The sequence below is a fragment of the Acipenser ruthenus genome, chromosome 17, assembly GCF_902713425.1.
Source record: "Acipenser ruthenus chromosome 17, fAciRut3.2 maternal haplotype, whole genome shotgun sequence".
In the NCBI taxonomy this organism is placed as follows: domain Eukaryota; kingdom Metazoa; phylum Chordata; class Actinopteri; order Acipenseriformes; family Acipenseridae; genus Acipenser; species Acipenser ruthenus.
Window position 1 is genome coordinate 468,121 of NC_081205.1, and position 23,347 is coordinate 491,467.

Sequence of the window (23,347 nt, forward strand, 5' to 3'; positions counted from 1 at the left end):
AAGTTCAATTTAATGAAAATTTAATAAAGTATAATCTTGGAGTACAACAGACTGCATCAAGACCCATCCATCAGGTTAACACAATATCAAAGTTTGATATGGACTGTGTGGGATCTTGTAAGTTGTAATGACTTTTTTATTTAAATGTTTTTTTATTGCTAGTATCCCAACAGTTAACAATTAAACTATATTTGAAAAAGAAAAAAATACATGGAATAATATTGAAATATTAAAAGATGTTTTTATGTTTTAAAGCATTTTGCTCGAACACCCTTCTTAACATAAGATAAAACAAGGCTAAGAGACTGAACCAGATAAAATAGTTAGTGTTTAGTCTTCACCTGGACGTGGCCCGTTTAGTTTTCAATGAAATCGGATAGACCGAGCTATATTTATGTCCATCAGAGCTGGAGGAGAAGGGGACCCATGTCCGGAAGGTGGGGGGTGGGGTTCAGTAATGCAGGCTGGAGTACAGCGAGTTGCTCGGGTTGTTAACTGGCCTGTAGGTTGCATACGACTGGCTGTTGGAAGACGCTGGCAGGAGGAGGAGGCCGGTGTGCTCGTCCGTGTGGCAGCGAGCCATGGCCTCCTTGTAGTTGATCTTCTCCTTGGTGACGGGGTCGATCAGGTCCTTGGCGTAGTTGACGTCCTCCTGGAGCTCCTTGGCCATGGTGCCATCGATCATCTTGCTGCTGACAGCGTCCAGCAGGTTGATGCGCCCGGCCCGCTTGGGATCTACTAGCCCCCCCGTCAGGTACTGGGCCTCCATATAACGCATGCCGTTTTCCCGTGGCATCCAGCCCTTCAGCACGGCCTCTCCGACGGAGAGCCTGTTCTTGGTGACTGGGTCCTCCACCCCGGTGAAGGCTTTCTGGGCGTTGAGCAGCCTCTGGAGTTGCGCGTTATCGATCAGACTTCGCTCGGCCGCCTTGTGGACGGAGTAGCGGTCCCTGGTGGAGATGTCGATGATCCCGCCCGTGGCGGCCTGCATCTCCAGCAGCTTCTGCGCAGTGATGGGGTCGATGAGCTTCCTGGTCACGGCGCTGCGCACAGACATCCTGGAGTCTGTGCTGGGGTCGTAGATCCCCGCGATGGGGAAGTTATCCTCCTGTTGGGAGCTGGAGACGGTTCCAGACTGGTAGCTGAACTTCTGTAGGTGTGTGGTGGAGGAAAGCAACGGGGGATTTGGTTTGGGCTTGGTTTCTCCGGCCACCAGAAGGGCGAACTCGGCGATGTGGATATTGCCATCCCTGAATCTGCGGACCTGCTCGGGAGTCACCTGGTTTTGTCTGAGCGCTTCGTCGATGGAGTACTGCTTGCCACTCTTTTTGTCCAGGAGCAGCGCAATCTGTCCACTGGAGCTCCTGGTGGTGATCTCCTCCCAGTCGCACTCCTGCTCTTGGAGTTTGATGTACTGGCTGTAGTCAATCAGGCCTCTCTTGTAAGCCTCGTAGGGGGACATGTCTTTGCCTGTTTCGGGGTCGAAGATGGAGATCTTGGTGGAAAGGTTGCTCTCGTACGTGTGCATCTCGTTATGCTTCTCCTCATCCTTCAGTTTCTCCAACAGCTCCCGGAGGGTGAGCTCCCTCTGGTGGAGCTTGTCTTTCTCCTGCAGGATGTCCTGCTCCAGCCGCAGCATCTCCGCCTCCATCTTAATGCTCTTCTCCCTGCTTACCTGACTTCTCTCACTCATCATTTTGGAGTGCTGCTGGTAGGAGATGCTCATATGCTGCTTCTCCATGCCCAGCATCTTCAAATCATTTGCAGCAGCCTCCTTATCCCTGCGTAGGGCGTCTCTGGTCTGTATGAGCGTGGCCTCCTCCCGGGAGATGCTGCTCCTCGTGTTCTCCAGTCTGTTGAGACGGTCTGAGAGACGCTGCAGCTCATCCTCTGCGTCTCGCCTTGTGTTCCTCTCCTGGTTCAGCTGGTCCCTGATCCTTGTTCGTTCACCTTCCACCAGTCTGTCTTTCTCCACCCTGATCACCTCTTTGTAGACCGTCTTCTCCATGGACTTCTCCCTGTTCAGGACCTCCACCTTGATCTGGATATTCCTTAACTCCCTCTCCAGCCTCAGGATGTCATTCCTCTCTTTCTCCAGCTCGCCCCGTAAGCTGCTGGATACCTTCTCCAGATGGGGGTCTCGCTCCACCTTCAGAACCTCCTCCATGATGATCTTCTCCTCGATGGGCAGTGGGGTCAAAGTGATCTCTGTGATGCGGGTCCTTATTTGCCTGAGCTCCATCTCCACTTGGATCTTCTTGCTGCGCTCGTCCTGTTGGTTCAGGATCCTCTCCTTCTCCTCCACCAGGGCACGGAGCTGCTGCACTTCCAGCTCCAGCTTCCTTCTGGTCTTCACCTCCTCATCCAGACTCCTGCTCAGCTTCTCATGCTCCATGGCCTGCCTGGGGTCCTTCTGCAGCCGTGTGACTTCCTGGACCACCACCTTCTCCTGGGGCTTCTGCCTCTCGAGGAGGATGTATGTGTTCTGTAGGTCGAAAACCTTTTCCTCCGTCGCTCTGCGCTGCTGACCTTCGTCACGCAACTCCCTCCGGAGCCTGTCCGCTTCCTTCTCGAGGAGGGGGTCGTTTTCGTACCGGATCACCTCCTTGGTAACTAGCTTGGTTTCCACCTTGGACTTCTCTACCTTCCACTGGTCCCTCTCCTTGCGCATGCGGAGCAGCAGCTCATAGGAACTGTTGTAGCTGGAGTTCTGCCGCTCCAGCTGCTGCTTCATCCTCTCAATCTCCCGCAGGGTCTCTGGGCTCTTCTCCAGTTTCACTACCTCCTGGTTCACCTCTTTTATTTCCACCTTTGGCTGCTGAGACCTCAAGGCATTCAGGTCCACCATGACCTTCTTGATGTCAATCTCCAGTTCTTCTCGTTGCTTGATGGAATCCTGCAGCTCTCTCCTGAGGCGGACCAGCTCCCTCTCTGTTTCCGGGTCGACCCGGAAGACCTCCTTGACAATCTCCTTGATTTCCACCTTCTGTTTCATCACGTCCACTTGCGTGAAGCGGAGCTGTAGATTGGTAAACTCCTTCAGCAGGTTGGAGGTGGCGTTCCTCTCCTCTTCCAGGGCAGTGCGGAGCCTAGCAGACTCCTTGATGAGCATGGGGTCCTGCTCCACTTTCTTCACCTCCTTTGTGATGATCTTGGGCTCCACTGTGGGAATGATCCTCTCCAGGGTGTTGATCTGGCTCCTCGTTTGGAAGATGAGGTCATTCAAGGATTTGCTCCTCTGGCTTTCGTCAGCAATCTGCTTCTCGAAGGTCCTGCATGCCATTAACATCTCAGGGTCTTTCTCTAACTTTACCACCTCTTTCATCACCATCCTCTCCCTGACTTTGGGCTTCTGCTGCTCCAGGATGGTGATCTCGGTCCTCATGTGCACTGTCTCGCTCTCCAACGTCCGCACCTCTTCTTTCAGTCTGCGGATCTCTTCTCTCAGTTTGGCCGCGTCTCTGTCCAGCTGGGGGTCAGTCTCAATCTGGGTCACTTCCTTGGTCAGCAACTTGGGCTTGATGGTTTTCATTTCTGTCTCCAGGACCGTGATCTTCTTGCTCATCATGTTGATTTCAGTCTGGATGGAGGAGCGCCTCATGTTCTCGTCTTCTATCTTGCTCCTCAGGGTGAAGAGGTCGCTTTCCAGTTTGGGGTCTCGGTAGTACTGCACCACCTCCTTCTCCTCGACCCTCTCCACCCCTCTCCTGCCCTTCAGGATCATCAGCCTCTTCCTGGTCTCTGCCAGCTCGTTCTCCACGCGGGTGCGTCGGGAGATCTCATTCTCCAGATCAGTCTTCAGGCTCTCTGTCTCGTTGATGCTTTTTAGCTGGCTCTCTTGCTGGAGTTGCTGTCGAATCACCACCTGATTGACTTGCTGCTCCTTCTGCAGATTGTAACAGAGAATGCATGAGTTGGTGGAATTGTTATAAAAATCTACAAAATGCATACATCTCTTTTTTAATATGATCACACAGACAGTCTTTACACTACTGCATTTCTTTTTAAAAACAAAAGTTTGTGTTATTTAGCATCTCCAGAGTTGCAAAAATTGAGAAAGTTGCTAATCTTTATGATGGCAATCCTTGCTCTTTTTTTAAAAAAAAAGTAGTATTAAAACATCTTTTTCAAACATAAACAACTCAATTAAACCTCCACGGTACCTTTCCCATAACCTTGCTAGCATAATCCAGCTGGTTCAGGAGCTGCTCGTTCTCAGCAGAGACCTGAGTGTAGTGGCTCACCAGGTCCTTCTCCTAAACATTAAAGAAAAAAACAAGCAAGCAGTCAAGAACACAAACTCAGACAACTGGTTCCGGAGCTGCTCAGATCTCCGTTTCCCAGTTTTCCTAAATCTAAATGATTGTTAGTTTTGCTGACAAATCCACGCAAGCATGGCTCGAACATTGCCAAACTACGCTGTGTATTCGCTTAGGACGCTGTTTTTTTTCAATTTGCATTGAATACACTTTTTTGTGTTACCAAGTGAAAAACAGGTGAGGCAAGGGTCATAAAGGTCTGAGATATCTTGATTCTACAGACCCCCTTGGTAATTAATGGCACGGGTCCAGTCTTACCTGTTTCTGGATGCTGTCTTGTAGGGGGGTGGTGCGCAGCCTCTTCGCATCCTGGGCACTGATCGTGGAGTTCAGGGATGAGCGGTACTTGTCTGAGACTGTGTCGTAGTCCTTTTAAAAAAGGGGAGAAAGACGGTATTAATTAACAGATTGACAGAACGACGGCTGTCCAACTGCCTTTTCAAACTGTTTTATGTTTTTTTCATTGTAAGGATAAAATAGTTTGCCAAAAACGTACATTGAGGAGCATCTGAAGGTCTTGGGAGAGGTCGACGGTCCGGTCCATATCACCTGCCTTCCTCTTGATGTCTTCCACAACCCTCTGGAAAAATTTCACAGAAAGTTCAAGAAATTGCTGTCTGAAACTCCCAAATAATGTATCTAGTTATTTTGTGATGTTTGGATTACTGTCTCTGGAGACTAAGAACAGCCCCACTCTCATCCATAGAGCAGTGATAGCACAAGCAGTGGCAACGTGAGGGGCAGTTCAGTCCCGACGCTCATCTGATCCCTCTTGGCATCTCTGTTTGAGAAATGCCAGCTGATGGCTTCATGAAAACGTGTGGTGGGGTTCTGTGCCGTGAGACTACTATTCTAAGCTGGAACTGAACCCAGATCTCCAAGGGCAGAGAGAGGCATAATGCATTAACCAGCTCCCTAGAATCACGAAGAAGCCTCACAAACTGGGCTGTGGTTAACAAATTACCACTTCATTCTGTAATTATGCAGAGCGTTGAAATGGGGCCTGGGTTCCTAACCCCCTTACCTTCTGGGAGGTGTACTTGTTGGTGATCTGGGAGAGACCGTCGCTGCTGCTGATCTTGTTGTTGGGTAGATTGTCCATGAAGTTATTCAGGGATTGGCAGGAATTCTGCAGGCTCTGGTTCTTTCGACTAGCTTCCTGCGTGAGCTGCTCTCTGGTCGGGAGAGGAGAGGAGAAGGAGAGGTTATATCTTTGTATTTTCATTTCTTATCAAAACTGCACTTGGTGAATATTTCTATATTATGCTTCTGTATAAACAGCCACAGCAGTTGGTGTTCATGTGCTGAGGATTCACTGACTGGCTGGCTGCCCGAACATGATGCTCCGGACGGTCTCAGCATCAAGCATCATGATAATCAAACGCTGTCTTATTTAAAAAAGTAACTGAAGATACAATAAGCTGCTGAGAGAATAGGAACCCCAGTGCATTTCTAAGACGTGAACTCCTGTGTGCTCACCTCTGGCCGATCTGGCTGGCCACGCTGGCGTATCGTTCTCGCAGTCTCTGCACCTCGGCCTCTTGCTTCTTGATGTCCGGGCAGTACTCCTGGAAGCCCTTCTGCAGGGAGTTGCACTGCTGCTGCGTCACATCCAGGTCTCTGCCCAGCTTCGTCAGGACATCATCCTTCTCAGACAGATCGCTCTGCATTTTCTAAAGGAGGCAAGGGGCATGGGGAGATAAAAAAAAGGGGAGGTTATTTCACAGCAGAGACGGGGGAGCAGGGGACCAACACACACCTGACTTGAGTTTTTAAGTCTGGATTATTGTCATTTTGTTGTGTTTAAAGCGAAGTGTTTGGAGACAGTGTGGACGAGTGGCTGGTAGGACTGTGAGGGAGACAATGTGGTCTGTTTGTAAAAGCTAAGGGGATGGGAGGCAGCATGACCAGGTAGTTAGAGCTGAGAGTCAAAGAGGGAGGCAGAGTGGCCTAGTGGTTAGAGCTGAGAAACTGGGAGGGAGGTTGTGTGGCCCCGTGTAGATCTAAGGCCCTCGTGGATACAGTGTGGCACAGTGGCTTGGACTGTCCCATCACAGGTCATGAGTGTTCAGAGCATGCCCACCTGGAGCTCCCGGTTGCGTGCCTGGATGGCGCTGGGGTTGTTGGCGATGCCCGTGTCTGCTGCCAGTTCGCGCTCAAACTTGGAGATGATGTCGTCTGCCTGCTTGATGTCATTCTCCAGATTCAGGGCAGCATTGGCTCTGATGGAGAAACAGACGTGACATTTATATTCGCCAATGTTTTATCCTATTATTTCGCACCCCTTATTGGTGTTGAATTCCTCAAGAATGAAAGAGTCACTTTGAATCCCTAATATGAGACATCAATGACAAATAAGCTGAAACACAAACAAGCGGTTGTCATGTGCGTTTCCTTTAAGGAAAGGTGTTGAAAATAACTCAGCCAGTCTCTCCTCTTATCCAGACTGCACCGTGAACGTCACGCGGTGTTGTTTCACACCCGCTAGACGGAGGCTGGCACTTACTTCTGCGTGTACAGGCTGGACAGGGCGCTGACCTCGTCGTACTTGCTCTTGACGTTGTTCAGTTTGTTGGGCAGTGCCGCTGCTGTGGGGCCGGTGGGCTTTGTGGAGAAGAAAGCCTCAATCTCCTGCTGGGCCGCGTCCTTCTCCATCCCAGTGCTCTGCAGGGCTTTGTTGGTGCGCTGCACGGGGGAACCAGAGATTAGAGTGCGACACAGACTCCACGAGTCCGATAGGCAACACTGTCACCTGCGGCCATTACCCTCTCCAGAGGCACTGTATGTTGTACTGTATAGTGTTGGAAATCGAACCCTGACATTGACATCGATTATCATGCAAATTCTACCGATGACTAGCGATCACTGTCGAGTTAAACTGCTTAAAAAAAAAAAAAAAAAAAAAAACTTCACAGTAACAGTTTAAAGGAACAATAAGTCCTCTTTTTATAGAGCATGGTATAAAAAACGAATTTAAACAAATCCTGATGTTTTAACACATTGGTATTTAAATACAGCACTCTCCAATTTTCATATTCCTGCCATCACTTCTCTCTTATTTTAATTTGCTGTCGGGTTACAATTTATGAATTACATGGCCCAGCTTCTGCTAGCGAAAGCAGCCGTCCCTTCCAGCGTGCCGCGGCTGCAGAGATGCATTTCACTTTTTGCTGTCATATTTTAATCAAAACTTTACATGACTTTGCATATCCACTTAGATTTGCATTATCTTCAGTGAATGCAACTATATCATCATTTTTCCAAACAGTACATTAGAGGTAGTCTACCCTTTCCTGCAACTGAACTTTCCACAGCGACAACTCCTGTTGATAATTTTATTTTGCGTCTCTGTACCTGAACATGTATAATATCTCTTTCATCATGTATGTGGATTTATTATTAATTGACTTACTGCCCACATCGCAACTAAGATATGTAGAATATCTCTTTCAGACAACCAAAAATGCGTCTCATACTGGAGTGCTCAGAGAAGCGTTTCGCCCACATGGACTCGCTTACACTTAGACAGTACATTACTAAGGCCCTATCTATTTCACGGCTGTGAAAGACGTGACACAGACCGTGAAATTCATTCTTCACCGTGAAAACTGTCTATTTTGTGTACCTTTACCCTGCACTTAAATCCAATGAAGTTATGTGTATCAGTCCAGGTTTCTGATGTGATTAGAAGTAGGAGTCTACTTAAATCGCGGTAAATGTACGTATTTTTCGCAGGTAGGTTATGGAATAAAATTAGGATTTCGCGGACCTGTTTAAACATTAAATAAACCTAAGTAGATAATATTTCAGAACACTATAAAAAGCCTAAAAATAGTGGTACTTGCTTCCTCACTAAAACAGAGTGCTGTCATTTGTTGAAGGCAAGCGTGCAGCATCCCCCAACATTCTCTACTGGAAGTGTAAGGCAAAGCTTTGCCAAGGTATACAGATGTGGAAATCGATTAGAAACAGCCCCAAAACCCGGTTACCCTCAAGGGCATCTGGCATACTTTATTGAAGGCAATGTATGCAGCACGTTCGTTGTCATGTTATTTGTCCCATCCAATCATTTATTTTATCAGTCAAGTCAAAACAAAGAAAACGTGCCTATTCGGGTCTAAAATTCCAGCTGCGTTTAAAAGTAGGCAGCAGGTTGTTTGAAGCCAGGTGGCTGTGCTGGATTGTACCTGTAGGACTGATTTAACTTGGATACAACCCACAGGAATACTTTTTGTCAGCGCTGACAACGTAGTAATGTTAAATATTATAAGTTTCGCTCAAGACAGACGCCTACAGTTGGGACCGATTTAAAACACAATAATATGTATAAAATACATTAACAAAGCAGGTTACTCTTGATCTCTGCATCATCATCATCCTGTATTTGTTCACAGACGCATATTCTCAGTGACTTTTAGAAGCAACACCACAGATTACATTCTTGACAGTAAGTTAATATATACGAGACACGTTTTCAATTTCATTAAAATATTATCGATTTGTTATATCAATAATTTGGTTATTATCGTTACAAGCCGAATACTGTACGATGCAAAATGCATTGAAGAAGTTAACTAGCCATCGCAGAAAAATATACTGTGAACAAAAATCCCTTAAGAATAATACAATGCCCCCCATTAATAAGGCATCCCTTCATGCTGTGGAACAGGTTATCAGGCGTTATAGCTCCCAGTTGCCCCGCAATGCTGTTCCACTGGCACTTTCATTCTCGTTGCAAGGTGACACACAGACAGCGTGGTCTCGTGACTGTGGGGTCCCACTATAGCTCTGTTTGGGCTCTGGCCTCACCTCCTGGTCCTGGAGCCGGGTGCTCATGTCCTGGGGCGCGGAGCTGCGGTTCAGTGGAGCTCGCAGGCGGTTCACGATGTCCTTCTCTGTCTGCACCAGGTCCCCGTTGATCAGGTCCAGCCGCTCAGAAAACTTCCTGGCCTGAGGCTCGTCGTTGCTGCTGTAGACGCCTCCTAGAAGAGATGGAGGGCACCAGAGAGATTTAGGAAACTGCACCCCCGGGTCTCCCATCTTGGGCCCTTTGCTCTATAGTACAGAACACTCTTTCTTGAGCCAAAATGTCTCCTGTTGCATTTCCTCCTATGCAGTACTATCAGAGGAGCTGCTACACTGGTAAGAGCCACTTGACAATGGCACCAAAGTATGATCACAACCAATACACGCGGGTTAATTGCAGTACCATAGAACCACACCAGTGTGCTATGGTATCAGGGCAACACTGTGCAGTATTTGACATAGATGCATGTGTCCTTATTGTTTGAATTGCTTCAGGCTGCTATGGGTTCTGCTAAGCTGAGAGTAAGGCGATGGTATTGTAATGGTGCATTTTACATAACTTTAAACACTCAAATCATGAGTCAATTTAAAAACGAAATTGGTTCTGGTAAGCCATTTTGTCAGAAACATTGGCTTCATTTTTGTTGTATTCCTAATTTGGATTTGCTTCTGCAACGGCGTGTCACTGGGATTTCCCACTCGTCTGTGTGAAGGGCATTGCGGATTGTCACTATGAAGAAGGTTTAAGAGGGTTTGAAGCCGAGCGCACCTGCTTTCTGTGGGCGGTTCACCTCCATAGGCTGTCTCTTCAAGCTGCTCTGCAGGTCAGCCCTGTTCCTCTTCAGCTCGTTCATGTCATTATTAAGCCTGGCCGCCAAGCAGAGGAGACAAGTTATTCATTTTAACATTAATGGTGAGAAGAACAAGGCGAGAGGGAGGAAGACTTCTCTCTTTGACGTGCATAGCGAGGTAGCACTATACTGTACAGCTTATAAGAAGTGCAGTAGACAGCGTTTGTGCTCGTAAGCGTGTGAGCGTCCTGCACAGACAGCAGTGTGGTACCTGTCCAGCTTGTCGATGGCCTCAGGGTCTGGTGGAGGGATGTTGAAGCACACTCCAGGGAGGCTCTTGGTCACCCCATTGCTGGCTTGCACCACCCAGTTCTCGTTGTCGGTGTTGTCTTTCAGGATGAACTTTTCTCCGCGCGTCACCTCCGCCTGACAGGATGAGAAGACAGTCAGAAACACAGGCATGCGGAGAGGCTCTGAGTGTAGTGAAGCAGCGGATAAGACCATTTATATGGTTGTGTTGAAACTAGAAATGTAGCAATATTATATTTTTATCATCGATGTCCCAGAAGGCAGTCTACCTAAATAAGCCATCTGGCTAAACCGATGTTGTGTCAGGTTTACGTGGCATCTTATGTTCTCATTGTAAGCTGTCCCTGGTGACTGTATAAACATGCCTCCGATGAGTGGCTCTCACCTTGCCGTTGTCCCAGTCGCACAGGGACTCCACGTTGACGGGTTTGGAGGTGCGGGAGCGGCGCAGTTTGAGAGGGGCGATGCGGGGGCTGCGCTTCTTCAGGTCCGCGAGCAGACGCTCGTTCTGCAGGATGCTCTTCTCCTGGCTCTGCAGAGACAGACACGCAGCGTGAGGAGAAGGAGAGAAGAGCAGGGCTACCCCTGAACACACAGCACCCTCCCCTCAAGCAGCTCCAGATCACCAGAGCCACTCTTGCCATCCGCCAGGCACGGCTCAGTATTGTGGAGGGGCTGTGAGAAGGTGAAGGGTTAATACTACCACTGAGTTTGGGTTAAGACTGATGGGTAGGAAGGACAGGGACTTGGAAAAGAATACAGCCAGTGACGGTTGTCTTTGTTGAAGCTGATGAAGCTTCTAGTATTCCATGCAGCTGCATGAACAATGTTTTTTTTGTTTGTTTTTTTTAATCAGTCTTTCATTAATTCAGGACTGATTGAATCTCACTGTAGGAGTTCACACTGCATTAGATTCCAGCCCTCCCATTCGTGCAATTGCTACAGTACCCTGTAAACTTTAACAGTCTTCTGTTTACTCTCTTGTTCAGAAGTACTGGTACAATGCCTTCCAACCCGTTCCAATCCCACCCCCCTGGACCCCCCGGACCCCCCAGACCCTCACCTCGATAGTCCTCAGGATCTCACTGTTGCTTTTGAGGCCGAGGGATTTGGGGTCGAGTTCTGTGTTTAGCTTCTGGACAGACCGGGACACGGTGTCCACATCACCCTGGAACTGAAGAGCAGCAGCAAGGGAGAGAAACACGGCATCACTCATTCCATTCATTTGAAATAGCCCTCCTGATAGAAACTCTTCTATAGACTAGAGGCATGCTGCGTGCAGCATAGTGCTGAGAAGCAACACAGGTAGGTGCAGCGGCAGGAGTGCATTACAACATTCATTGTAGGCTTGTTACTGACCAGCCTGTAATCTCTGCATTTCGCTTCTGTGTTGGTATTACAGCTTGACTTGGTAGCAGCAGCTGGATCCTTCAGTGCAAGAACACAAGAGTCCGGGGTTGTCTTGTAATTAAGTGGCTTAAAACAGAACGACTAGAACTGAAGTTTCATGTGTGTAAGTTATGGTCCAAACAGGAGCCTGAGCAAGAACGCCGATCGCTATTACAGACACCTTTAACAAAGAAGTAAAGAACGGGATTCAGCACTTGCTCATAGCAGTTGTCAGCTGTGTGTTGGTGTTTTGTGCAGCAATGCAGAAGACTCTACCTTTTTATAGTCCTCCACATTCTGAAGGTGGCTCTCCTGGCAGATGCAGAGGTTCAGGAAGCTCTGCCACTCGTTCCGAATTGCATCTCTGTGTGCCTGAGGACAGAGAGGAACCGCGTTACAGCTCTGAAACTGGGGCAGAACCCTGAGGCACGCCACCCCTCCTGTACGCTGTCAGACACACGCATGCTGTTCTGGAATTTAGAGTCTGTACATCTGTACCGTTTTTACTGCATTGATCACTCACTCAAACTAAAACATGAACTACAATGCTCCCTCCATTATTTCTTGATTGGGTAGTTCACAAATTTGTTTAATTCACGGTTAAGTAAATTGAACAAGTGCTATATTCACGATTTTCTTCTTTGTAAGACAGACTGTGAAATCCTGACGTGGCACTGTGCTAATACTGTAAACCAGCTTACTGCTGTATGTGCTGAAAGATCCTGAAAGTAAATATTAATTGCAATCCTGAACTCTCATCCGTTTCAGTGCAGTGCAGGTACGAGCCAAGCCCTGCTGCTCTCACCTGGATGGTGGGGCTGGCGGGATGCTTCATCTCAATGAGCCGGTCCCCATCGTCCTGCAGCTTGTTCACCTGGCTCTCGTGGGTCATCAGGCTATTGGTCTTGAAATTCTGAGGGGAGACAAGCCAGCATGGAGTTCAGCGTTTCCCCCTGTCTGCTGGGAGGGCTAAGCGCTAGATGTTCAGGATAAATCTATCAGTCCTGTACTAAAGACCGCCTGTCTATAAAGACTGCTTTTAGAGGGTGGCTTTAGCAGCCGTCATCTGTGTAGACAGTAATTGTACATTGGCTTTATTTAATTTTTTCTCCCCTCTTTCTCTTTATTTGTTTCTCGCTTCTCTCCTTCCTTCTCTTGTCTCTGCCTCTCCCCACCTCAAACTGTCTGCGCACGTCTGCAGATTCTTCCTGTCTCTCCCTCCCTCCCTCTCTCCTCGTACTGTCTGCACACATCGGCAGATTCTCCCTGTCTCTCTCTTCCTCTTCTCTCCTCGTACTGTCTGCACACATTGACAGATCCTCCCTCCCCCTCTCCTCTCCTCGTACTGTCTGCACACATCGGCCGATTCTCCCTCTCCCTCTCTCTCCTCTCCTCGTACTGTCTGCACACATCGGCCGATTCTCCCTCTCCCTCTCTCTCCTCTCCTCGTACTGTCTGCACACATCGGCCGATTCTCCCTCTCCCTCTCTCTCCTCTCCTCGTACTGTCTGCACACATCGGCCGATTCTCCCTCTCCCTCTCTCTCCTCTCCTCGTACTGTCTGCACACATCGGCCGATTCTCCCTCCCCCTCTCTCCCCTCTCCTCGTACTGTCTGCACACATCGGCCGATTCTCCCTCTCCCTCTCCTCGTACTGTCTCCACACATCGGCCGATCCTCCCTCCCCCTCTCCTCTCCTCGTACTGTCTGCACACATCGGCCGATCCTCCCTCCCCCTCTCCTCTCCTCGTACTGTCTGCACACATCGGCCGATCCTCCCTCCCCCTCTCCTCTCCTCGTACTGTCTGCACACATCGGCCGATTCTCCCTCTCCCTCTCTCTCCTCTCCTCGTACTGTCTGCACACATCGGCCGATCCTCCCTCCCCCTCTCCTCTCCTCGTACTGTCTGCACACATCGGCCGATTCTCCCTCTCCCTCTCTCTCCTCTCCTCGTACTGTCTGCACACATCGGCAGATTCTCCCTCTCCCTCTCTCTCCTCTCCTCGTACTGTCTGCACACATCGGCCGATTCTCCCTCTCCCTCTCTCCCCTCTCCTCGTACTGTCTGCACACATCGGCCGATTCTCCCTCTCCCTCTCCTCGTACTGTCTGCACACATCGGCCGATTCTCCCTCTCCCTCTCCTCGTACTGTCTCCACACATCGGCCGATCCTCCCTCCCCCTCTCCTCTCCTCGTACTGTCTGCACACATCGGCCGATCCTCCCTCCCCCTCTCCTCTCCTCGTACTGTCTGCACACATCGGCCGATTCTCCCTCTCCCTCTCTCCCCTCTCCTCGTACTGTCTGCACACATCGGCCGATCCTCCCTCCCCCTCTCCTCTCCTCGTACTGTCTGCACACATCGGCCGATTCTCCCTCTCCCTCTCTCCCCTCTCCTCGTACTGTCTGCACACATCGGCCGATCCTCCCTCCCCCTCTCCTCTCCTCGTACTGTCTCCACACATCGGCCGATTCTCCCTCTCCCTCTCTCTCCCTCTCCTCGTACTGTCTGCACACATCGGCCGATTCTCCCTCCCCCTCTCCTCTCCTCGTACTGTCTGCACACATCGGCCGATTCTCCCTCTCCCTCTCTCCCCTCTCCTCGTACTGTCTGCACACATCGGCAGATTCTCCCTCTCCCTCTCTCCCCTCTCCTCGTACTGTCTGCACACATCGGCCGATCCTCCCTCCCCCTCTCCTCTCCTCGTACTGTCTCCACACATCGGCCGATCCTCCCTCCCCCTCTCCTCTCCTCGTACTGTCTGCACACATCGGCCGATTCTCCCTCTCCCTCTCTCTCCTCTCCTCGTACTGTCTGCACACATCGGCCGATCCTCCCTCCCCCTCTCCTCTCCTCGTACTGTCTGCACACATCGGCCGATTCTCCCTCTCCCTCTCTCCCCTCTCCTCGTACTGTCTGCACACATCGGCCGATCCTCCCTCCCCCTCTCTCTCCTCTCCTCGTACTGTCTGCACACATCGGCCGATCCTCCCTCCCCCTCTCCTCGTACTGTCTCCACACATCGGCCGATTCTCCCTCTCCCTCTCTCCCCTCTCCTCGTACTGTCTCCACACATCGGCCGATTCTCCCTCTCCCTCTCTCTCCTCTCCTCGTACTGTCTGCACACATCGGCCGATTCTCCCTCCCCCTCTCCTCTCCTCGTACTGTCTGCACACATCGGCCGATTCTCCCTCTCCCTCTCCTCGTACTGTCTCCACACATCGGCCGATTCTCCCTCTCCCTCTCTCCCCTCTCCTCGTACTGTCTCCACACATCGGCCGATTCTCCCTCTCCCTCTCTCCCCTCTCCTCGTACTGTCTGCACACATCGGCCGATTCTCCCTCCCCCTCTCCTCTCCTCGTACTGTCTGCACACATCGGCCGATCCTCCCTCCCCCTCTCCTCGTACTGTCTCCACACATCGGCCGATTCTCCCTCTCCCTCTCTCCCCTCTCCTCGTACTGTCTCCACACATCGGCCGATTCTCCCTCTCCCTCTCTCTCCTCTCCTCGTACTGTCTGCACACATCGGCCGATTCTCCCTCCCCCTCTCCTCTCCTCGTACTGTCTGCACACATCGGCCGATTCTCCCTCTCCCTCTCTCCCCTCTCCTCGTACTGTCTGCACACATCGGCCGATTCTCCCTCTCCCTCTCCTCGTACTGTCTCCACACATCGGCCGATTCTCCCTCTCCCTCTCTCCCCTCTCCTCGTACTGTCTCCACACATCGGCCGATTCTCCCTCTCCCTCTCTCCCCTCTCCTCGTACTGTCTGCACACATCGGCCGATCCTCCCTCCCCCTCTCCTCTCCTCGTACTGTCTGCACACATCGGCCGATCCTCCCTCCCCCTCTCCTCTCCTCGTACTGTCTGCACACATCGGCCGATTCTCCCTCTCCCTCTCTCTCCTCTCCTCGTACTGTCTGCACACATCGGCAGATTCTCCCTCTCCCTCTCTCTCCTCTCCTCGTACTGTCTGCACACATCGGCAGATTCTCCCTCTCCCTCTCTCTCCTCTCCTCGTACTGTCTGCACACATCGGCAGATTCTCCCTCTCCCTCTCTCCTCACCTCGTACTTCCTGCGCATGTCTGCAGGCTCTGCCATGCGGTCACTCCAGTCCTGCTTCAGCACTGTGTCCTGCTGCTCGTTCAGGTAGGTGAGCTCCTTGGTGCAGCCCTGCATGTAGTCGTACAGGCTGCCCAGGTAGTGCCCGCGCCACTGCGAGTTATCCTGGGGAGGGAAGACACTGTGAGCATGGGACACTCCAAACAGTAACACCACATTTCAGAGCCATGTATGTCTGTTCCAATTCTTACCAACAGATTCTTGTATTGCTCCTGAATACCAGCATACTGTTCCTGAAATAGAAAAAAAACAGACAATTCATGATTTTGTTTTGAAGGGATTTACACAAAGGCAGCCAGTTACAAAGTAATCCTGGTGCTCTATGCAGAGGAGGCCCTCCTGTTATTCGCAGAAGGGCGAGCGCATGGTCGTTTTCCTCTCTCTTCTTATTCATTAAAATACATATTGAAAAAATGGCACAAAAAGCAGTGCTAGGGATAAGTGCTGGCTTGCAGTGGCTTTCGTTCCTGTACTGCTGCACACTGAGTGAGATGCAGTCAGGTGCACAGCAGGACCCCTGATCGAGGGTTTGGGGGGTGGGGGGTGGGGGGTGGCGGGTGGCGGTGGTTTGGGGTGACTCACAGGGTTGCTGGTTTTGCTGTTTTCAATCTGCGGCCCGTACTGCTCCACCTCCTTGTGCAGGATGTTGTGCTCTGCGATCTGCTTCTCCAGCTCTGGCAGGGTGGGTCCGTACACCCCTCCATTCACCTGCCTCTGCAGAGACAGACACATGACACACCGTCAGCAAGGGAGCTCAGCAGCACAGCTCTGCTTTTATACAGGTTATGAGCAGCTAGAACCAAAAACTAGACAAAGCCGTTCTCACACGTCAAATTGATTCCTACTGCCTTCTCTCATTGGGTCCTCGTCAGCTGATCTGAACACAGGCAGATCTCAATACTGACCTTTTTATAATCACTACACGGGACCCCGGCGCTGTACACAGAGTCTCGCCTGCACTGTTATACAAGTTTGATTTTCATAACATTGCTACACACATTTCTGTTTCCTCAGTGGTGGTATTCAGACTCCAATGGCCTCTATTACGCCCGTTTTTTATAGTCCCCATAGTGAGCAATCTCCTGTGAAACTGCTTAATAATTTAATTCAAGTTTATCTCATCCTCCTTCTAACAAAGTGAATGCAATGATTTTGCCTATTCAACACACATATTTTGTTTTCATTATAAATCTAGGACACAGTAAAGTGTGGTTGGCAGAACACCTCCTAACCTGTTTCTGGTTGAGAATTTGCGGCCAGTCAATTCCGGAGCTGCTCTCGGGAACATCCAGATGATCGTAGACCTGCCGGTACTGAGCGCAGGCCTTGGACCAGCGCTCATGCAGCAGCTTGACACTGGGGAGAGAGGAGAGACAGTTACACTTTCTGAAGCACCACTCATTTCAAACGCCTCTTCACTATGGATCGGCCCCTGTGCTTTATTCGCTGGAGATTATTTGGGAGCTCAGTTGGCGGTGACTCACTCTTTATCGATCTCGGCGGCCTGGGGGTGCTGCCTCTTCTTGGCCTTGTCGACGTCAAGGAACAGGTCCTTCAGCAGCCCCTCCGCGTCGGACAGGTTGTCTGCATTCACCTTCTGATACTCGAAGGCCTTGCCTTTCCTCCGGTTGGAGCGGTCCTGTAGGAGTGAGCAGAGAACATTACAAGAGAGCACAGCACCATGCTGACTGATACAGGCAAGAGACAACACTGAAGTACTGCCCAAATCTGACAGAAACCCAACCGTGAGCCAGCTGCTAAATGAATGTGTGAAAATGTACTGTGGGAAGCGGAGACAGACAGTCGTGTAGTTCGGTCCTGACTACACTGAGACCGGAGCACAGTCATGAAGTGTCGCACTTACCACAGTGAGTTTTTCCTCAGAGCTGAGAATGTCCTTTTCCACCTGGTCCGCATTCTTCTGCATGCGAGCGATCAGCAGAGCCAGATCATTGACCTCGGACCTGAGGAGAGGGGGCAGGGACACCGTCAGTCACACTAGCACTTTACTACAGTCATAATCATAGCAATAAAGTAGTGAAAAGTGGGGGTTCAAACTGGGTCAATTCATTTATACCTTAATAATAATAATAATAATAATAATAATAATAATAATAATAAGCACTAATCTAAACACTCCATTCTCTGCTCTCTCCAGCGATTTCACCCTGTGCCTAAACAACGGGCACAGAAACACCAGTCAGAGCTCTCTCTCTCTCTCTCTCTCTCTAGCACAGTCACACTGGAGCCCAGTCCATGTCTCGCTCAGCTGGTCTGCTCTGTGGTCCGCAGTGAGTCAGGTCTGGGTGTCGGATGCTGCCTGACAGGTAGGGTGGCCTCTGTCTGTCTGCTGCAGGATTGGCATCGAGCCTAGGGAGGGGCTCACAGCCACAAGAGCAACTTCCTCCAGTCACCCAGAATTCCACGCATCTCTCACATTCCTCCTGCAGAGGGCTGATCAAGCACTGTACCGATCTCTGTTACATTGCTTCGAGAGGCGTGGCCTCCGAATACCTGCGGGGCAAGTTCCTATGACACTCCTCAATCCAGCGAAGATGGAAGGAATGGGACTCTGGTGTGTCTTTATTATTGATATTTATTTTTTTGTTGTGGTTGTCAATAGCGCCAGTGCATTGAAAGGGTTTGTGGTCTATGCTGCGACGTCAGTCTTGCACCTTGTAACAGGTGTAACCTGTTCGAAACACCCAAAGTGATCTAATCACTGAGGTGCTGTGATTCAGCCTTTCCGTGTTTAATCCTTGTACTGCACCAATTCGAACCCAAGGCTGAAACTCCTTGATCTTATAGAAATGTACTGCAAAGCACAGTGCCAGGAGGTACCCCTTTTCAAAGGGTTTAAGAGCGGTGTGCACTGTAACTTTGAAAGGGAACACAGACACACAGAATGACAATACAGAACGGATTTATCATTCTGTGATTCAGAACACACCTACAAGCACGAAACTTCAGTACGCTATCACCCCAAAGCCAGGCTGCTGGGAGACAAGGGATGACATTCAAAACACAAGACTGCATCTGTGAGGCATGAAGCTGGCAAACAGCTGGACAGCTACTGCATGCCATTAATCACTCCAAAGCTGTGTGATGAAATGTGATAAGCACTTTAACCATTCGTTGATCTTATTCTCTATCCTTTAAAAGCCCCCCAGGATAACAATGTAACCTGTTTTTGGGGGGACCCCGTGGAGCACCCCTGTATTTACAGACAGTGCTACATCTTATCTAAAACATTTATGACTGCACAGATCCCACCATCAGAAACCTCTTACTGACGCAAAACACAGTGAACTGGAACTAACTAATCTGGAACTAACTCATCCCAGGTAAAACAGTAAGAAGCTGAACCGGACCGAGACGAAGTGAACCAAGCCTGTGTGCGCTGGATAAGCACCGCCACCTCGCCCTCTACACCCCATCCAATCTGAAGAGATTGACCTGCACTACGCCACACGCGGCGCACTGTTTGAACAGCACAGACTCCTGATCTACCTCTATACTGTAAACAGACAGAGAGAGGAGCCTCCCTGGAAGGATCTGGTTCAGGGCAATGCTGCCGCTGTGTTTACTGTCTCTCTGAGCTCTAGTGAGAGCCTCGAGGTCTCAGCAGACATATATATATATATATATATATATATATATATATATATATATATATATATATATATATATATGTGTGTATATATATATATATATATGTGTGTATATATATATATATATATATATATATATATATATATATATATATATATACACACACACATACATACATACACACACACACACACACACTTGAATATCTATCTGAATGGACGAGTTGTTTTTCTAGTCTGATGGCCAGCATGCTCGTTTAACAAACACAAGGTCGTCGGCCTCTACAGGTCATGAGCCAGTTCCTTCCAGGATCATCTACTGATCACGCATTTCAATTTGCAAATACCTCCTGAAAACCACAACTACGTGTGCAGCTGTTCCCTGTGAGCAATGCAGCTGCAGGTGGTTTGGCTAGGGTTAGTCCGCCCGGGTCTTGTAGGATCTCTCCTCCCACACGGGAACAGTGTGCTGTCATTGTGTGGAGAGATTCAACAGCCGGGCACCACACCATGCCTGTAAAACCCTTCGACCCACATGGAAGAGAAGAGTCCTTGTTTATCATGTAAACAGAGAGGGGATTCCTGTTCTCCAGCTGGGAAATGCTTGGAAGACAGCTGTCTGATTCCCTCTCCGCCTCCCTGCCACTCTCACTGCGAGTGGTTAGAACGCAGGAGGTGTTCATGTAGCGGCAGAGTTAACCTGCCCTGTACTGAAATGTTCTTCAGCTGCTTCTATATTCACGCGAACAAATAGTATAGCTGTGTGCTGTGTGATGTGCCCTGTGCGCTGTATGCATGCTGTTAAAGCTGCAGGGTCCCTGGAATATAAGCCACTGCTGTCCGTTTGCTGCATTCCTCTGCAGCTTTATATGTGAACACATGGCAAGGTGTGCGGACGCCACTTACAGCTTCGATCAGGGAAACGAGTAGTATTTCCTCCCAATCGCCTGGCATGAGGGCTGGGCCACTTTGAAAGCCCTCCCCTCTCCCACCCCAGCATAGGCACTGTGCCCCATTCACATCCCGGGATAGGCACTGTGCCCCTCTCCCACACTGGGATAGGCCTGATACCACGAGACCGCAGCGTTGTGTAAAGAAACTTGTTCATAACTTGTACAGCCTGTGCATGGCCTGAAGCGAAAATAATACAAGAAAATATAATTAAGACCGTCACCACACCTAGAACAAAGTAAATTCCATTGTGAGATCAGCAGTCATCACTGATTGCACATTGCAGGGTGTGGTTGCAACGCTGGCACAGGCTGCCTTTGAACCTTGTTTACTGGTCATTAACCATTAAAGCTACAGAAATGTTTATTATACACACAGCAGTGTGCAACAGCTCTGGACAAAAGTGTTACATCTCCCAGAATGTTAAGATTGAGACAACCAAAAACATAAATACTAAATGAACATAATTGACATCTTTTATTTAACATCATTCAATCACAGACACTACAAAATGATATCGCGAAAGTCTACCGGAAGCCGTAATAGCAGGACAATATTTCATGTTAGATTTTGAAATGTCACATTTTTTAATGTGTCCGTTTTTTTGTAAAGTACATGGAAAACTACAAAGCGGTGTGTAATTCAATATGTTAACGCAACGTTATTCAGCAGGTTTCGTTTGACTTTATGAAAGTAAATGAGTTCATTCTATAATGGGATGCAAAACTTTTGACTCTGGCTGTACATTAAATATTGAGATTAAGCGTTGCGTATGATTTTGTTTCAATCTACCACATTACTCTTCCTGTTCAACAGAGAGGCATCTCAGCGAGTAAATATTTGGTAACGATACAGAGAAACAGTTAAAGCCAGTATCCCTAGTGTCTCTGAGCACTGCAGCTCAGTCACAGTCCGACTCACTCCCCCTGCTCAGAACAGAGCCGCCCTTCCTCATTGTAACCCGCAGCCCAGACTGCAGCTGCTTTATCATCCAAATGTGCTTTGCAGTGTTAGTGGGAGCACCTAGACACTGTTGGTTGGTTTCACAGCCCGATTGGCAGACTGTCTAGTGCTAGTCGAGGTTCGTGAAACCAGCCTTTAAGTACTATGTAGGTACACAGCACTTACATGTTAGTACATTGGTCATACCTGTGCACTTTGTGTTATTACTCCCAGTTAAAATGCTTCTAAAATGTTCAATTAGAAGTGCTTTAATGTGTCTGTTTCACCACAAATAAACTGCCCAGATTCTTTACATTAAACCAAGATTCTTTTTCAAACGATGCCCAGTTTCAACAGGAATAAACACAAGTTTTTATTTGAAAATACATCATTTTTAATTTTTTAAGGGATGAAATAACTTCAAGAACGTCATTTAACTCCTATAAAGCTTCATGGAGAGATGTGTCCACCACCCTCGCACAGTCCCACTGCTTTCTAATGCAGCATGTGCTATACAGGGAAAGAGAAACACTGCTACTGGAACGCGATGCGTAAAAACTTCATTTCACGGAGCGATCTCTCGGCACGGACATATGCAACCACCTGCTTCGTAGCTGAATACATTTTCAAAGCTTCTAAACAGTGTATCGGAATAAAACTATCCTGTTATGTTCTTAGTAAAAGATCAGAGCTATTATACAGTAGGTGCTTTTCAGGTGAAACAGCTGTAGATAGGTGTGACAGATAATGGATCTGTATATAGCTTTTGTGACACCCGAATTCAAAAGCTGTGTCTTGGATCATTGCATGAATAAACAAACCAACACACTCTCACAAAAAAACTGCCCTTTTTCTTCTGCTTGTTTTTGTTTTAAAAAGCGCCCAACTCATTTCTTTCCCCACTTAAAAACGACTCTAATGCAGTAACGAAACCCCAGCTGGTTCTATTGAAATCTCCGGATAACCTCAAACCTGTACTCACTTGCTGATTATGGGGGGCGCCTTGATCGTTGTTTCTTTTATTTCTTTTGTTCCTTTTTTCTTGAACATCCTGAGGGCTGTTTAGCGCAGTCCCTTCTCTAGATCCAAAAACAGTTGTGTGCTCTTCGCCTGTATCTGCCCCAGTGTGAGGGAAGCGGGCAGCGCTCTGTGCAATTAAACTGCACCTGTGCGGAAGCCCCGCCTTGGAAACAGGTGTGTGTGTGAGAGAGAGACAGGGAGAGAGGACTGGAACAACCCGTTTCTCTTTTTTTTCCCAAAGTAGTTTGGCCTGGAACTTGAAAGAGATCTGTCACCCCCGCCCTGCTTTAATTTCGACATTGACTGGCTATTTAAAACCATTTGTTTGCTCTGAGCCAGAGCTGTGATGGAATGGGAAAGGGAGTCTCCCGGTATTCAGTTTCCATCGCGCTTCTCCAGATGGGTTTGAATTTGAATGTGGGCTACCTGATGAGAGAGTGGGTTTGCACGGTATCTTCCATCAGGGCAGCGATGGGATAGTGGAGACTCTTACTCGTGGCTTATTGTCACATACTTGGAAGACTGTACTCAAAAACTGCATTGAAACATACACAGTGTTGTGGTGTTCTACGTACACACGATAAGATAGACTGCAATTTCTATAGATTTCAAGATTTCGTTGACTGATTTATTACAAGAATAATAAAACCAAAACAAAGCAAAAAAAAAATGAATCAGAAAATGTATGTTAATTAAGGGTTTGGCATGAACACCTGCAGAATGCGTCATGCATTTGAAACATCACACGAATGGAATAACCGTTCAGTCCGCATATAATTACATTGGAATTTACTGTCACATAATGAATCTTCATATAAAAAGTTCTCCTGTAAACACTCTTGCAGTATTGACTCTGTGTATGTGTATATGGTAGAATGTAAATAAAAAGTCAGGTTTACTTTGGGCTTTGTTTTTCCTTTGAGTTTACAGACACCTGGCAACGCTGTTTGCCACTTCTGGAAACTTGTTTAAAAGGCACCTTTATTTTACCTGTTCGCTGGAAACATGTTTTCCTGGCACTGGGGTCCATGGGAAGGTGCAGGAGATTCTGCTTGGGTCACCTGGGAAAATATCCTAGTGCAG

General features: G+C 48.7%; 1 protein-coding gene across 1 annotated transcript; it reads right to left on the minus strand.

Moving 5' to 3' along the window:
• Positions 1 to 3: 3 nt before the first annotated feature.
• On the minus strand, positions 4 to 22,422 carry LOC117423569 (envoplakin-like). Its single transcript, XM_034039570.3, has 22 exons — positions 22,227 to 22,422; positions 17,605 to 17,704; positions 17,225 to 17,379; positions 16,973 to 17,096; positions 16,323 to 16,454; positions 15,932 to 15,973; positions 15,684 to 15,845; positions 12,420 to 12,527; positions 11,891 to 11,986; positions 11,289 to 11,399; positions 10,611 to 10,757; positions 10,188 to 10,342; positions 9,895 to 9,992; positions 9,129 to 9,301; positions 6,826 to 7,004; positions 6,403 to 6,541; positions 5,799 to 5,992; positions 5,344 to 5,494; positions 4,816 to 4,899; positions 4,578 to 4,688; positions 4,164 to 4,256; positions 4 to 3,886 (listed from the first exon to the last, which is right to left on the minus strand). Exons 1-22 carry the CDS (start codon positions 22,292 to 22,294, stop codon positions 452 to 454), a joined length of 6,057 nt encoding a protein of 2,018 aa, XP_033895461.3. The 5' UTR covers positions 22,295 to 22,422; the 3' UTR covers positions 4 to 451.
• Positions 22,423 to 23,347: the final 925 nt, after the last annotated feature.

Coding starts and splice junctions, on each gene's coding strand:
- LOC117423569 (XM_034039570.3), bottom strand. CDS start 22,294: ATGTTCAAGAAAAAAGGAACAAAAGAAATAAAAGAAACAACGATCAAG. Junction 12,528..15,683: donor ACATGCGCAGGAAGTACGAG/GTGAGGAGAGAG, acceptor GTCTCCCCTCAG/AATTTCAAGACCAATAGCCT. Junction 7,005..9,128: donor CCCGGCTCCAGGACCAGGAG/GTGAGGCCAGAG, acceptor TCCCCCGTGCAG/CGCACCAACAAAGCCCTGCA.